The sequence below is a fragment of the Pleurodeles waltl genome, chromosome 3_1 (genome assembly GCF_031143425.1).
Source record: "Pleurodeles waltl isolate 20211129_DDA chromosome 3_1, aPleWal1.hap1.20221129, whole genome shotgun sequence".
Taxonomy (NCBI): domain Eukaryota; kingdom Metazoa; phylum Chordata; class Amphibia; order Caudata; family Salamandridae; genus Pleurodeles; species Pleurodeles waltl.
In genome coordinates this window covers 1,721,105,926-1,721,121,093 of record NC_090440.1, presented here as the reverse complement: position 1 = coordinate 1,721,121,093, position 15,168 = coordinate 1,721,105,926, and the positions used below count along the sequence as shown (strand labels likewise).

General features: G+C 42.6%; 1 protein-coding gene across 1 annotated transcript in view; it reads right to left on the bottom strand.

The window, feature by feature from the left end:
• Positions 1–14,502, bottom strand: part of ATIC (5-aminoimidazole-4-carboxamide ribonucleotide formyltransferase/IMP cyclohydrolase) — a 181,012-nt gene extending 166,510 nt beyond the window's left edge. Inside the window, exons 1-4 of the mRNA XM_069225634.1 lie at positions 14,367–14,502; positions 10,320–10,446; positions 9,184–9,260; positions 7,856–7,922 (exon numbers count right to left, since the gene is read on the bottom strand). Of these exons, the coding sequence (XP_069081735.1) occupies positions 7,856–7,922; positions 9,184–9,260; positions 10,320–10,446; positions 14,367–14,385 (290 nt within the window). The 5' untranslated portion in view covers positions 14,386–14,502. The remainder of the gene's footprint in view (positions 1–7,855; positions 7,923–9,183; positions 9,261–10,319; positions 10,447–14,366) is intronic.
• Positions 14,503–15,168: the final 666 nt, after the last annotated feature.

The following is a 15,168-nucleotide window of genomic DNA, read 5'->3' as shown; positions in this document are numbered from 1 at the left end:
AACACCTACTTCCAAGTAAGAGGGTGTTGGCTCCCTCTCCCACAGGTCCTTTGGTCTGCTTTCCCCTGCTTGAGCTTGTCAAGCAGGAGAAGGACAGAAATCTGCCTGAGGGGCTACAGGAGCGCAGGCTGCCTGCAAACCCTTAAGGACTGATAAAAGCAATAATGGGGGGTCCTCTAAGGAGCCCCCCCCCCCTCCCAGAGTGCATGGAATCATGCCACAAAAACTGGCATTACTACTGGTTTATGATTCATACACGTTTGACACAAAACATGCTTAGGTTCGGAGTTACCATTTTGTAGCTGTCCCACAGGTAGTGTAGGTAAAAATGGCTTCCCTGCACTTACGAAGTCCAGTGCTTTGGAACTGGAGTTCGTAAAGGGCACCTCTGCTCATGCAGGGGTGCCCTCACACACTGGAACCTGCACCCTGCCCTCTGGGCTAAGAGGGCCTACCATAGGGGTGACTTACAGTAACCAGCAGTGAAAGGCTGCATGCACCTTTTCACACAGACTGCAATGGCAGGCCTGCTGACAGTTTGCATGGGCTCCCATGCGCGTCATAATACATGCTGCCGCCCATGGGGGACCCCTGGTGTACCAATGCCCTGGGTACCCAAGTACCATATACTGGAGACTTACAAGATTACACCAGTATGCCAATTGTTGGGTGTAAAGAGTACCGAAGCAACCAAATTTGGAGGAGAGCATTTATAGTGATTTGTATTATGATAATGCTAAGTTGCTGTGTACAATGCATATCTAATTTGATTACAATGTTTAAACCGAAAAGAGTTAATTTCACACCAGTATGTAATGGGAGTCACTGGTCCAAGGATGCAATGCAATGCTATCTGCATTTAACCACTGGCTCCATCTTGACCACCAACTCCATTTTGTGCTTAGCTGCAAACATGTCACATTAGTGGCCCATGTATATTTCCGAGCACAGCTTGTGCAACGTGTTTTCCCTTTCTCGTTGAAGATGGGCACATAACTTGGGGGAGTAAGGATGATGAGATGTACCAGGCTGAGAATGTTTATGGACTTGGAAAAGCACTGTGAGAGTTGGCCAGTCTCTCCAGTTTGTTTTAAGGATATAAGGGGAGGAAGCTGGACAGCTGGGAACAGAAGAAACAAATTCTGAGGTGAGACACCTTGGTCAGAACCTCATTGTGGGTGGTAGACTCCCTCAGTCTCTCGGTTGTGAGGGTGCTGCGACCTGAAGCTGGCAGATGAAGGGATGATGTTGGTGTTAAAACCCCATGGTGATGCATGGTTAGTTCTTATTTTTAGCTTTGCAATGTGCATGCATGAATGCACAGTCACAATATATATTATATTCATTGTTGAAGTTTTGCATTCATTGTTTCATTAATCATCATTATTCTACTGCTGTGATTATTTCTATGAGTGCATGTGTGTTACTGTATTTGAAATAAAAGCTCACATCATTTTCTCTGTGCTTGAAACTTGTGAAGTCTCTTCATAAATTAATTACTCAGACTAGGAGTGCTGCATTCTTTTCACATAGTTTTCCTCTCAGTCTGAAGTAGAGAGGAACAACCCCCTGCCCTGGAATGCAAATTCACAGGTCATGATGTTGAGCGAGGTGTGTAAACATCTCACCCAGAGCAGGTTTTAGTCCCCAGCCACCCAAGAGCAAAGGCTCTCACCTTAGAGGGCCAGATCCTTGCCTGGTGATGGCAGACTGGCTACAGTTAGTCAGTCCCCACATGGGTAGTTCGTAGGTTTCAGGGGGCACCTCTAATGTGCATGTAGTGATAAATCCATCACAGGCAAGAGTGAGGATTTATTAATACAAGATGTTGGATACCAAAACATTCCTATTTTCAGTGAAGTCATCCGTAGCTGGGGAACTCGTAGTGACTAGTATCCAGCATATGTATTTAAAATGGCTTCCCTGGTCACTCACTATGTCGAACAATAGACAGACATAGCAGGGGCATGTCTGCTCATGCAGATATGCCCTCATGTGTGATATAATGCACTCTGCCTTCGGACTGCAAGGCCTGCTGTAGGGGTGACATATTGCTTACAGTGAGGACATGGCACACAGGCTGTGTGCAATGTTGTGTTTTCACTTTTATCTGCACAAAAGACATGCATCCTGCAATAGCAGTCTACATGTGCTAGGCACAGGTCCTTGAGGGTGGCACAATACATGCTGCAGCCCTTGGGGACCCTCGTTGGTATCCATGCCCTAGCTACCAGGGGTACCATTTACTAGACTCTTAAATGGGGGCAAAAGATATTGACAATTTGGGAACAATTGCAGTTTTAGGGAAAGATCTAGCACCAGGGGGCCTGGTTAGTAGGAACCAAATGCACTTTCAGCCAAAAATGCATAATGTACCTGGCAAACAGTGGCGAAGACCAGGTCAAAAGGGGCACTTTCCTACAAGCACCCCTTCTAATCTAATCTCAAAGCCCCTTTATGGTACTGCTGGCAGGCAGTGCTGAGGCAGGAGCTAAAAACCAGACAGGTTAAAAAAAAAAATAAAGCACAGAGCTCCAAGTCCTGTCTCCCTTACAGTGAACTCTACTGGGCAGGTCAAAGGAGGTCAGTGCTCGTCATCAGAAACCAGATTGGCTAGTCTATACACAGCTTAACCACAATCTCATTGGCCACACTGTCCACTTAGAGAGACGGGTTGGGGATGCTATCCTCACTCTTTCTAGATTAAAGGGTAGAACTCAAACTGGTCTATAGATAAAGGCAGAGTTGGTGGTAGCCAAAGGGCAATACAAACTGCATATCCATTGTCTCGGCCTCCCATCATACTGTACTAAACATAAGCAATACACGTGACGGTAAATACCTGATCAGCAGCACAGGGTGCTGATCAGTCATTTACTACCCCCACCACTGGTAGAGAGAGAGAACACCTATGACACAAATGAGGGGGAATGGGATGTTCTAGCAGAAATTGCAAAATTCTTGCGGCAACAAAGTAGCAGAGTGAGAAAGAAATACTTTTGAATTGTCACACACTGAAAGCATTATTGGTGGACTATAAACATCTATCAAATGTGTGGGCTGGCACTAAAACGAACACAATAAGCAAATGCCTTCAGAGGATTTATGCAAGCAAGCAAATAGCTGAATATTGATGACCCAAGGCGCCTTCTGTGAATTACGTGTATGTAAATGTGTTTGATGCTAGATCCATATACCTGGCAGAAAAGATGAGGGATTACATGGTGGAGAGAAGAGAAAAATATTTTACAAAAATAATTTTAAAAAAACAATCCCCTTTGGGGATTGGTGATGGAGAAGGGGTGGACTAAGGGGAGGGGGGGGGTGTTTGGGCACACATGCAAAAACCAGTAAACATTTGCATTAACTCAAACCAACAATTCTACCATTCCTGCTGCCCTCTAAGGCAGAATCAGCAGCATAAGCTCTTGTTTTGCACATCTGCTTGATCATCTCTTGGCCTTGAGGAACAAACCCAGTATATTCACTGTACAAAATAACGGTCAAAAGATACCAGGGCACACCAGTGTAGTCCAGCAATGTTCATCTCATTCACTTGGATGAACATTGCTGGACTACACTGGTGTGCCCTGGTATCTTTTGACCTCTTTCAATTCCGATTGGCGTTTGTCAGCATTTTCGACACCCGTGGTGGTTGGGTTATACACCAGGTTGGCACCCACGTCATTTTTTCTATAGGACTAAGGAATTCCCCCAGAATTATACATATTGGATTGGATGTGTGAACTCTCTAACATTAACCACCTTATTTGTTGTATTGTATGTACAAAAATAACTGTTAGCAGTTAGAGTAAAACAAAAACAACAAAAACCCTGCTTATTTTAAAATGACCCAAAAGAGCAGGACAGGAAAATTGCATTCCTCTATTCAACAGTGAATACCCTGCCAAAGGACAAGAAAAAATATGCAGCATCAGTTAGCAAATATGCCATCCAACATCGGCGATGGATAAATTAACTAAAAACATTACATTTCGTGGTAGCTTTAAATACGAATGATCCAACAATAGCTAGCCGAGGACTACACCTTTAACATTTGCCTTTAACAAGTCCCAATGCAGAGTAATTCACACATCGGTTTAGGAGTGCCTAGCCCCTTCAGTACAATGTGAAGGATTTCTTGTTTTCCGAGGGAGCATAACCCCTTGTACTTCCTGCCCCCAGCAATTGTACCTTCTGACAAAATTTCATTCTGTTTTTATCATTCCTACCTGAACTCTGAAAACCTCATACTTAGGTGGGCACATGGAAAGCACTATGCAGCTTTGCCACGCAGCCAGGTCAGAGACACCTTGTATAACAGTGCAACTCTTGTCAACTTCCACAGAGAAAGGAGCCCAGATGCTTATTTACCATGTGGGTAAGACATCTACCCACAGGCCCTGGGGCAAGCTCCAGATTTAGGGTACATCTCACCAGAAGAGATAAGGGAAAAGAACATGAATTCCTCCAATGTAAGATGATGTTTGGACATTACTGGACCACACCACTAAGTAGAAGGGAGCCCCAGGAAGACTGTGGCAGACAACGATCAAAGCAGCAAACTTCCTTTGGGAATTGTCTGCTAAGCTTTTGTCAGGATACTGCTGTGGTTCTTGGCTCTGGTTGCCAGAAAGTCCATCTCTTCAGCTTCTACCCGCCCAGACTGCCACTAGCAAACTGAAGCTTCTTGCCACTGTCTAAACAAGACTTTAACTTAGCTGATGAGGTACGATTTTAGTTGTTTTCTGAATTGCAATATACCAGTTTAAGAACCAGGTGGCATGCCAGGGAACTGCAGATTTTTGTAAAAGACCGAAAAAACAATTACCACCTAGTACTGCTTCTGATGAGCACACACTGCATCTGCTCGGGGAGCAGAATGTGGACGTCAAGATAAAGAAATCACAGAGATGGGAGAATAAGGCAAAGTAGCCAGATTAACTTTCAATCTACCCATTTTACTAATGAAAAGGTTATTTAACAAAAAACAAAAAAACAAAAAAAACGTTGAGTTATGGAGCACAAAAGTGCTGACTAGTTAGCAGCAAATACACGGAGGAATTACAAAAATGGGGATTTGTTAGGCACTGGTCCAGCTCACTAAAACAAGTAAAAAGTTATAAGCATCAGGACTGCATGTCCTAATGTGCCATGGGGCCAGGTAGAAGGCCCTTTTCAATCACTGCCTGCACCTGTGCTAATAAGGATCGCTATAACGTGCATTGCAGGGGCCCACTGTGAGGGAGCTGTAAGCATCAGGACTATGTGTTCCAACGTGCCACGGGGCCAGGGAGATGGTCTCTTTCAACACCTCCTGCACATTTGCTGATAAGGATTGCTATAAAGTGCATGGCAAGGTCCTGCTGTGCGTGACGGGCAAGCAAGCCTGGTCCAAGGGTGGGCCCATTTACCACCCGTCATTGTCCGGAAGAGGATGGTCTTGGCCACAAACCCCCTCCCATCCAGCAAGGGATGCGCAAACATTGTTATAATTGTATATAAATGGCGTGGTCAAATTCTTAAGTCAGTGTGTCCATATTACCCAAGATTAGGTGGATGTTCCATCCCTGTGCGGCTTTTTGCAGATGACACCCTTCTGCTCTCATGAATCCAGTCTGGGCTCCAAAACTTGCTTAATAAATTTACTTAACTGTGTGACATCCATGATTTGGAGGAGTGTACCTCAAAAACCAGATAATGGTATTCAAACCCCATAGATCTTGTAGAGGTAGAATTGCTCTGCAAGTGGTTGCAAATGTTGAATTTTGGGGGAAATCAGAATCAATAAATCCAGAATATGAAAATACCACATTTAAAAAAAAAAAGTTAATTCTGCTACATTCCGCAGCAGCCATTACAAAGAGGTTAAAAGGCAACCACCCCTAAATCTGTTTCCCCCGGACATCAAAGTTTACAGGGCAAATGCCAAGGCTGGTGCGCTGTACAGGGCAGAAATTTAGGGGATCCTAAATACCAAACGCTTCACCTCAAAGGAAAATAGCTTTTTGAGACCCCTGTGACACCTTTATTTCTCGATACTGGCCTTAAAAGGGTTGGTAACATGCCATTGCAGAAACCTCATGTTGGGCTAGGCCATGATCCACTCCAGAACTTCACCACTACAGGCTGGAAGCTGAGGAAGCTTTGAATTTGGGTAAAACACATCTGCCACCTTGGTTCAAGCATGTCAAATTCCATCTTAACTACCTAGGCCTAGCGTTTACTAGAATAATCCCCCTTTAATTAACTCTGGCAATATAAAAAATTTATTTTGGAATAGTAACACCATTGGACACCACTCCAAGTTCAAAGCCGGGAGTCTGGTGGATGATGTTCTATCCTTTAAGCCCATACCCTCAAAAGAAGTGTAAACGATCCAACTGGCCCTGGCTCGTACGCCATTTATTAAACTTAGAATGGCTACACTGATTTAATAAATTTGCAAAGTTGTTTCATATCACCAGCATGTGTATTTTGTAACCACAGGATTGGTGATGTTGAACACTTGCTATTTTTCTGGCCTGCATACAATAGACCTAGGCGGTTTTGGATTAAGCTACTGTGCATCTCTATTAGTGAGAGACAATACAAGGAGGCCTATCGAATCTTACAGCAGTCAGCTATTTGTAATTAGCCGATACCCATACGCAGTGTGGAAAAAAGTAGTGTTCTGAAAACTGTACACATCATTCCATGCTTTTTTTGATGCTATATATTACATATTAGGGGAAAGTTGGGTGTTGTATTTTGAGAAAAAAAATTTGTCCTATGAATCACTCTTGATGCTAATATTATAATTTTTATAATTGCTTTTATTCGATATATGGGAACAGACGTCATTTGCTTATACAAGTGTAACGGTATCATCTCCACCCCCCTCTAGCCCTCCTTCAAGTTCATCGATAATGGGAGCCCACTGGGGTTTCTCTTTGTGTTTTAAATGTTGATTGACAGCGGTGTACTCTAATGGGGAGAAGTGGGGAAGCGTTTGGGGAAAGCAGCTACACAGTATTTTTTTTTTTTTAAGGATTTTGTAACCAAAAAAAGTCACTAACTTTTTATTCAGAAATGTGTACTTTAGAAAATATATATATATATTTTTCTTCGGAGTAGTTAACCATAATTTAACTCTAAATGTTTTTAGAATATGTATACACCCACAAACACACAGAGATACAAAGTGTAGCATGCTATTTCACAACATTGAGTGTGGTGCGGGACCATGAATCATGAGTCAAAGCTTAAATCGGTCATGAAGCTTCTTCCTCAATGTAGGTCATACGGGCCTTTTAAAAGTGCAATCTAATACATTATTGGCAACATGCAATGAGCAGTTTAGTATCCCCAGGGTGTGAAAGTATCCACAGTGTGATCCTGTACAGGAAACGGGGCAGGGACTTTTGGGTGTTATTCACATTTCTCAACCCATCACCATGGCCCCATTCTGCTCCTCCAATGACACCTACTCCCAGCCACGATAGGAGTACCAAATTATATCACTGATTGCAAATTACAGAGTGCATCCCTACCACTGTTTTTCACTAAACACACAGGCATGTTTTCAGCTCGATGGTCCACTTGGCAATTGACTGGTGCCCTTGATCAAGATAAACTTAGTCCTGCCTCGCAAACTTAGGACCTCTTCCATAAAAATATGGATTGCTTTTGCAAAACGTATTTTATAATCAGTACTTGAAAACGTTTTCACCGAATTAAATATCACAGCTGAATTACTACCTGTACTATCTAATCTCTCTTAAGGATTCCTGTGAATCTTAGACAAAGGCTACAGGCCTACATACTGGCTAGGGAGTCATTTCAGTTGTCATTACTGGGTCTCTCCATGGCTTACCTTACAAAGCTGAATCCAAGCTTATCAAGGTCAGCTCGGTCTTCTGGGGTGTCACGAGCAAGAATTCCTAATAAACAAAAACAATTATTCAGCTCGTGTGCTAATAGCAGCTAACATACTCAATCCTTCATTTAAACTAATGCCAGGACGCAGGTTTCTCAAAAAACGTATACATCTAATAATGTCTGTTCTCAACGATTAAAAGTGTCCGCTTACAATGTGCTGTCTTCCTTGTACATTCGGTCTAACACGTTATAACTACAAGGTATACAGCCTTTAGTACACATACAGGGTGTAGGTGTTTACTTTATCACACATCCTTTAGTACACTTTACACAGCTAAGTTTGAATTTTTCTTGTAAATAATGTAGTACTATTTTTAAAAAAGGGGGGTGGTAAAAGGATTTCAAGGTAATTTCAGAGCTTATGAGTGGGTAGAGGTCAGTGTTGGTAAATGAAGGGTTTAACATTGGTTATTTTAAAAGAAGGCATGGGTCATTTTAGCTTAATGGTGTGGGTAGAGGTTAGAGAGGAACGGGAAACTGAAGGGTTTAGGGTTGGTTAGTGGTTCTAGCCAGGAGACTTAAGGCTAAGAGGGACAGAACCACAGGGCCAGGTGAGCATCCTCCCAAGTATAGGAAGCACCGTTTCAGCCCAGCGACCAGAGGGAAGGAGGCACTGGGCATGCATGTCACAAGCCTGATTCAGGGGCCATGGCTGCAGGCAAGTACCTATTACAGCATACACTGAAGTGAGCCGTTGGTGGGAGAAGCCTCTGGGGTGCTGAGCAGGAACAGCCCTCAGTGGAAGAAGATTTCACACTTGTAAGAGTGGAAGTTGGTCAACACATTTCACGGCAGGATGCACCGATGAGGCACTTCCTGGTGACTGGTGTACAGGATGAGGATAGAAGTAAAAGGAGGTATGGGTAATTTTAAAAGGACAGGTATGAAGGTAAGTTTAGGGGTCAGTGAGGGAAAAAGTAAAAGAACACAAGAATCGCCCGCGACCCCACCTCCAAAAAAAATAAAAACACAAAATAATTAAGTGTGTTTAAAGCAGCTGGGTGGAGGGGGGGGGGGGGGGGGGGGGGGGGGGGGGGGGGGGAAGCAAAAATTATATATGTATACACACAAAAAAAGTGTAGTGAAGGTCCACTATGTACTGCAAAGCATTGTTTATTACATGCATGGTAAAGGCAAGTGTGGCAAAGGTATGCTTTGTAATGTCTGATATTCCAGCTGCACAGAAGCAAAGGCAAAACGCAGGAGTCATAATTCAAATACAACTTTCACCCCAGCAAACAGAACTAGCACATGGCTTCTTACCGGCATGTACAGCAGGGTGGAGGGTCTTCACACGACCTCCTAACATCTCAGGAAAGCCAGTTAATTCGGAAACATCCCTAGGTAAAAATTTAAAAAGAATTATGCACAAGGTCATATGTGAACTGCTTGCATAAGAGTCTAAAGGTTCCTTTGCTGCTCTAAGAAAGAGTACACTTTGGGGTCAATCCGCTGTGATAAAAGGTCCGCAAAACTTACAAACATCCAATTGAAAATTCTACCATCACACCTACAGGTTCTGAGAACTGTTATAGCACGTACTGAGGGTTGAACAAATGTGCAGCACTGAATCAACAACTCCCTCACATTTAATACATTAAATGATAAGCAGCACTATACAGCTGAAATAAAACTGCGAGATACACTAAAACGTAAATTACATAAAAAAATCATTTTTGCATTTAAACATATGAAAAATGAAATTGTGCATGCTCCTTGGTATGAGCTAAGAGCACTATTTAATGAACCTCAATTAAAACTCTTTATAATAGACCTTCTCTAGCACAAGTAATTGAATTATTTTGTAGGACAGCGGTCCAGATCTGCCACTAGAAGATTCTTGGATATTATGTTGGCAGATCCCATTTATAAAGTATAATTTCACATCCTCACTCACTGACCAGGGACTCTTTCCCCTTCTGCATAGTTGGGTTTGCACTGGCTTCTCCAAACAAATCTGGAACTATTGTTACTATCTGGGATATCCAGGTGAACAGATATTTTAGAATACCTGAAGGCTCAGAATCCTTCCCACTCGCACTATGAAGAGATCATGGGAGCACAATCTTTGAAGTCCAACATGTGCCCAGCATCATAAACAAGGAGTCTTGTAAAAACAAGATACCATAAAAATGAATAAATTATATCAAAACGTAATAGATCAGTTTTAGATACAAGACACTATTGGCAGTTTTCTTGCCAACCACCTCAACAAGATGTGCATGTTGCTATTCTGTCACTTGGAGTTAGCAGTGAGAAGACTACTTTGAATCCAGGTACTGCAGCAGTTATAACTGCTTTGCAGATAAAAGGGTTAAAGACACTAAACAGATTCCATTGACACTGTTCTATGATCAAAGTCATCAACAGAGTCATTTTGCACCAGAAAATAAACGTACCTGACGGAAAGGCCAGCATCCCGGAGAGCTTTTGCGGTTCCTCCAGAGGCCACCAACGACAGACCAACTGCACTAAGCCGCCTGGCAAACTCAACAAGACCATTCTTATCAGAGACACTAAATAAAGCTGGAAGAGAAAGTGGACATATTACTCTCCACATGTCGTATCACACAATGCAAAAGTTCAATTTGAGCATCTCAAAGAGATCAGGGGTCTTTTAAACCAAATAAGTAGTTTGCCGTCAAAGGAATCTCATCTACAGTGTTGTTACAAATCCGGCACCTATGGACCAGGTAAGGAATTTGTTTTTGGGGGGGGGGGGGGGGGAATTGTGACTTCAAGATGTGATAGAATCACTAGTCTACAATACAAGAGGCAAGTGTTTTTGTAGAGTGCAAGGGTGCTCAAACCTTGCTTTCTGAATTAGCACAGCACTGCAGTACAAGCTTCTGACAAGGCACATGCAAATACAAGGTAAAACATTGTGCAGTCACACAAGTACACAAAAGGCAGAAGTAGTCTAGGTTTACAAGTTCAGCAAAAGCCACTGCAGCTGATAAAACAGATAGTGTTTGAGCAGCAAAAGCACCTTTCGAACAGCCCAGATAGAACACAAGCAACAGTAAGGAAAATGAGCACCATTACAGACCTGAGATTAATACACAGGGTGGAGCCACCCACCATGACCAGCTGGATGAGATATACACAAGACAGGGATGGGCACAAGACAAGGGCTGAAGCCAGGTCAATGATCACCAACATAAACGGGAAGAGGGACAAGACCCATGTAGAGATTATGAAGAGGCCAAGCACTATGGTATATTATATATATATATATATATATATATATATATATATATATATACACACACACATATACACACACACACACAGCATAAGAACAATGCGTACATCCTTTTCCAGATGTATGACAGTCACATATGCCATTACATTGCATGCATTTACTACACAAGGCCTTTACAACAACAACAAAAAAAAAAATATATATATATATATAATAATAATTCTATTTTGTAACTATAACATCCACGTAACCTTTTGTTTTTTCAGTGAACTTCTATGTTTTTTTTAACGTATAGTTATTTTAATTGATATATGCTGTATGCGGTTAGCCATAGGCCAATACCCTCTATAAGCACCCAGCTGTGCATGTGCTTCACCCATGCGCAGGAGAAAAATGTCTACAAGGGAAATATGTAAGAGCCATAGCTGTAATCAGAGTATCATCCCCAAGTAATATGAGTAATAGGTCTCTCCTACCCCACGTGATTTAGCACTCAAATAACAGTTTTAAATACATTTTGAACATTTAAGCATTTTTCTCCAAGTATCAGCTTGTGAATTGTGAAAATACAAACAGGCAATAGCCATTCGTAAGTGAATTTTTACCCTGAATAGAAGGCATAGCCAGAAGGAGTGTGTTCGTGTAAAACACCCCCACCGTCATAAGTAGGCAGGAAAACGAAATGCAGCCCTTAAAAATGAAGCACAATACTCAACACCGAGAAAGCACAAAACTACACGCAGCCCAAACAAACGTGGCATTGCATGCACAAGATAAGCATACTTAGTAAGACTCTATTCCCATGGAATAATAAAGCACTCACTCAACCCTCTGCGTGCCCATGTCATATGATGTCCGAGCATGCAGAACAATTTTAGTTACAAGTATGACAGCATTACTATCTGGAGAAAATCTACATTTCTCTTTCAAAACGGAAAGAGCAATTAATTGTTCCTGTAAGTGCCTCAAGAGAAATCTGAACACATTCCGTCTTTCACAGAAACTGTTGTCTACTTGCCTAAATGAGCATATTTTAGCACTTTCAGCAACTTGCCTTTCGAACCGGAAAGACAAATAGAAGATAGAAACATTTTCTTAACTAAATATGGTAACAAATTAAACATTCAGTACCTATACTCCAAGAAATTCTAGTTTACTAATGTTCAGTTCAAGTTCCCCTGTAAGTTTGTTTCACGTCTAAACCATATGCAGCCTTGTTTATTTTATTTTCTCCACAACAGCACCTGGCCCTTCCCCTTCGATAAAAGGCACCGAGAGCATATTCATGATTTATACAGTTTACATCCCCGTCGAAGACCCCTGAACCATTGCAGTCTTATTTCTCTGCCTCCATGAGAAAGACAGCTTGCATTTGCTCCGCAGGTTGTGTAGGTTTAAAGGAATGAGCACATTTTGGTTGCTGGTATGTGAGGGCGAGGTGCAGGATTGAAGGTGTGCTGTTTTCTTTTTAGGTTAATAGAACTGAACGGTGTCGAGCAGAGGACCTAGACACCTGGTGGAAACAAGACTAATAAGCGTGAATAGGCTGCAGGTTTTAGCTTTGAAAGAATTCACCACCTGAGACTTAACTCCTTTCAGTGCCTGACAATATACGGTGTGTCAATCGGGGGTGCAAAGGGCGCTTTGAGTAGAGATTTAGGAGTCAATGACTAAGGCAGCAGAAACCTAGAAACTGAGAAATTACTTAGGATAGAGCAAGAGCACGACTACAAGCGCCAGTATTCTGACTTACAATTATATAATAAATGTAATTTTAGAGGCAGTAAAAAGTAAAAATCCAGTACTATTAAGATTGAAATAGTGCACCTTATCACCTAGTTTTTCTATCAAGTTTCCTTATGGACCAGCCAGATACGCCCCCATCCCCTTGTTCGCACCTTCCTCTCTACCACCACTCTCCTGGCATAGGATTCCCTCTTGATCACTGTCCCATTACATTTGCTCCCCCCCACCACCACCGCCTTCCATTTTGCTTCAGGAGGTAGAGAGGAGTTCCCATCCTCCATTTTTGCTAGGTTTCACGGCGCACTTTTTCCAAATGGGGAATTCCCAAGACATCACTGGCTAAATCCTCTGTGAGACAACACACCCCATAATCTTTTCCACTCCTGTCTACCTACTTTCCTAGGGGTATGATTTTCAAAAGGCAATTTCATCTAAGGCGAATGATTGCCCCCCTACACAGTTTTACTCTAGGATTGGTGGCTATCATCTTATGCCTCACATGAAATCTACCTCATTCTACAGCCCATCTGTCCTTAGTGGTCTTCGTTTTCTCTGGGTATAACTCCCTAGAAACATCCCCTGTGGTTTTCGCTATGCTTCCACCACAAACATTTTGCAACAAGCATCAACCTACTTCTGATTTATTTAAGCTACTTACTCCACCTCTTTAAAGCTCCTGGTAACAAGTATGTATAACCCTTTCCTTCTGTGGGTTTAAAAAAAAAAAAAAAAAATCCCACTTTTGTTGCTTTCTTTTCCAATAGGTTTTTCCTTGACAGTTTTCGTAGCAGGACATGAAGTCAAGATGGGGGAAATCTTGACTGAAGTGCCCTACGCCTTGGTCTGGGGAAGTTACTCCGTAGACCCTGTCCCATTCTTCCTAGGTTATTCCGTTTATCCAAGTGGGCTTTCCTAGTAGCCCATATTTCTTTACTTAGGAAGAAAATCAAAATCAGTTCCTTTTTAACTTGGGCCTCTCTTGATAGACTGCAAGTTTATCAAATGATGCCATGGCATTGGTGACATAATGTTTTAGCCCTGTATGGTCCTTTAACAAGCTACTGCATTCTGGAGGCTGTACTTTTGTTTCACTTCAACTGAACCGACCAGACCAATACACCTGAAAACAAGGATATGTTGAAAATCAAGATCCTGAGGATTCTTCCTAAACTAACCCCTCCTCCTCTGGATAAATCCCCGTTTATAAGGGACGTCAGGTGAGACCCATTTGTTCTGTTAGGGTTCTTCTAAACCCCACTCCTTCTGGAGCTGTTTTAACTGAACTGTATCCCCTTATTCCTTTATTTATTGATTGCTCGTGGGGTAGCTCAACGTCTTCCTATCTTAGGGCAGTCCCAGAGGCACTCATTTTGCTCGGGGGTGGAGTACATGCCCAAAACCACACCCCCTGGAGTTTCCACTTAACAACAGCGCACGCGCCTTAAAACTATTACCCCGCTAACTATGTATTACTTAATATGCGATTCCTCCTTACCCAGCTCGGTGGCTGCCATGGTTCGTGCTAAATCAGAAACACCGAGGATACAAAGAGAAGACCAAACGGAAAAAGAACGAAAAATCTCGCGGTGAAAGGATTATAAACGTGATAAGGAGGAGTGGCTTAAGATGCCCGCCCAGAAGGACCGCCTGCCTCTGGCTCCTCCTTTGGCATTCAGCTCTTACACCGCCCACTGTGGATTTTGACGTAGGCATCTCCTTTCGCGTATAAATAGCCTCAAGTTTTGCAGTTTTTAAAGATAAGATGCAGCTAATATCAGCGCTGTATAGCAAAACCAAAAGGCTAATACTTAAATAGAAGCAAAACATGCAAGAACGAGTGGAGCTCAGACTTGCTAAGCAAAAGTGGAGCATAGTGGGTGTGATGAAAAAACATAAGAACCCAAGCCGGAGGGAAGGCAAGTCGGGGGCGTAAACTCCCGTGGGGGCTGGACTCGGATAGCTACACTTTAGAGATAGGAAGTCATTTGTTAAAGCCCCGCCTCAGGGCGTCCTTTGAAAAGGGCGCCAGAGGTGAGTCACGCCTCTTCCAGTGGTGGTTTCTGCTTCCGGCTCACTGTGTCGTCTTATTAATAATACCAGCACGTGTTAGAACGTTGAAAGTTTTAATGTAAGACACCCGGTGTTTGTAGTGCAGAGCGCGCTATCGTCCTCCGGATAATAGTGGTGGTGGAGTCCAAGCCTGTCTTTTGCTAGTTGAACGTTATGAATATTACACTGCGTTTTGTGTATTCTTTAACGATCTGGGGTCGTGTTTTTGTCTCCGCCAATGAACTAAA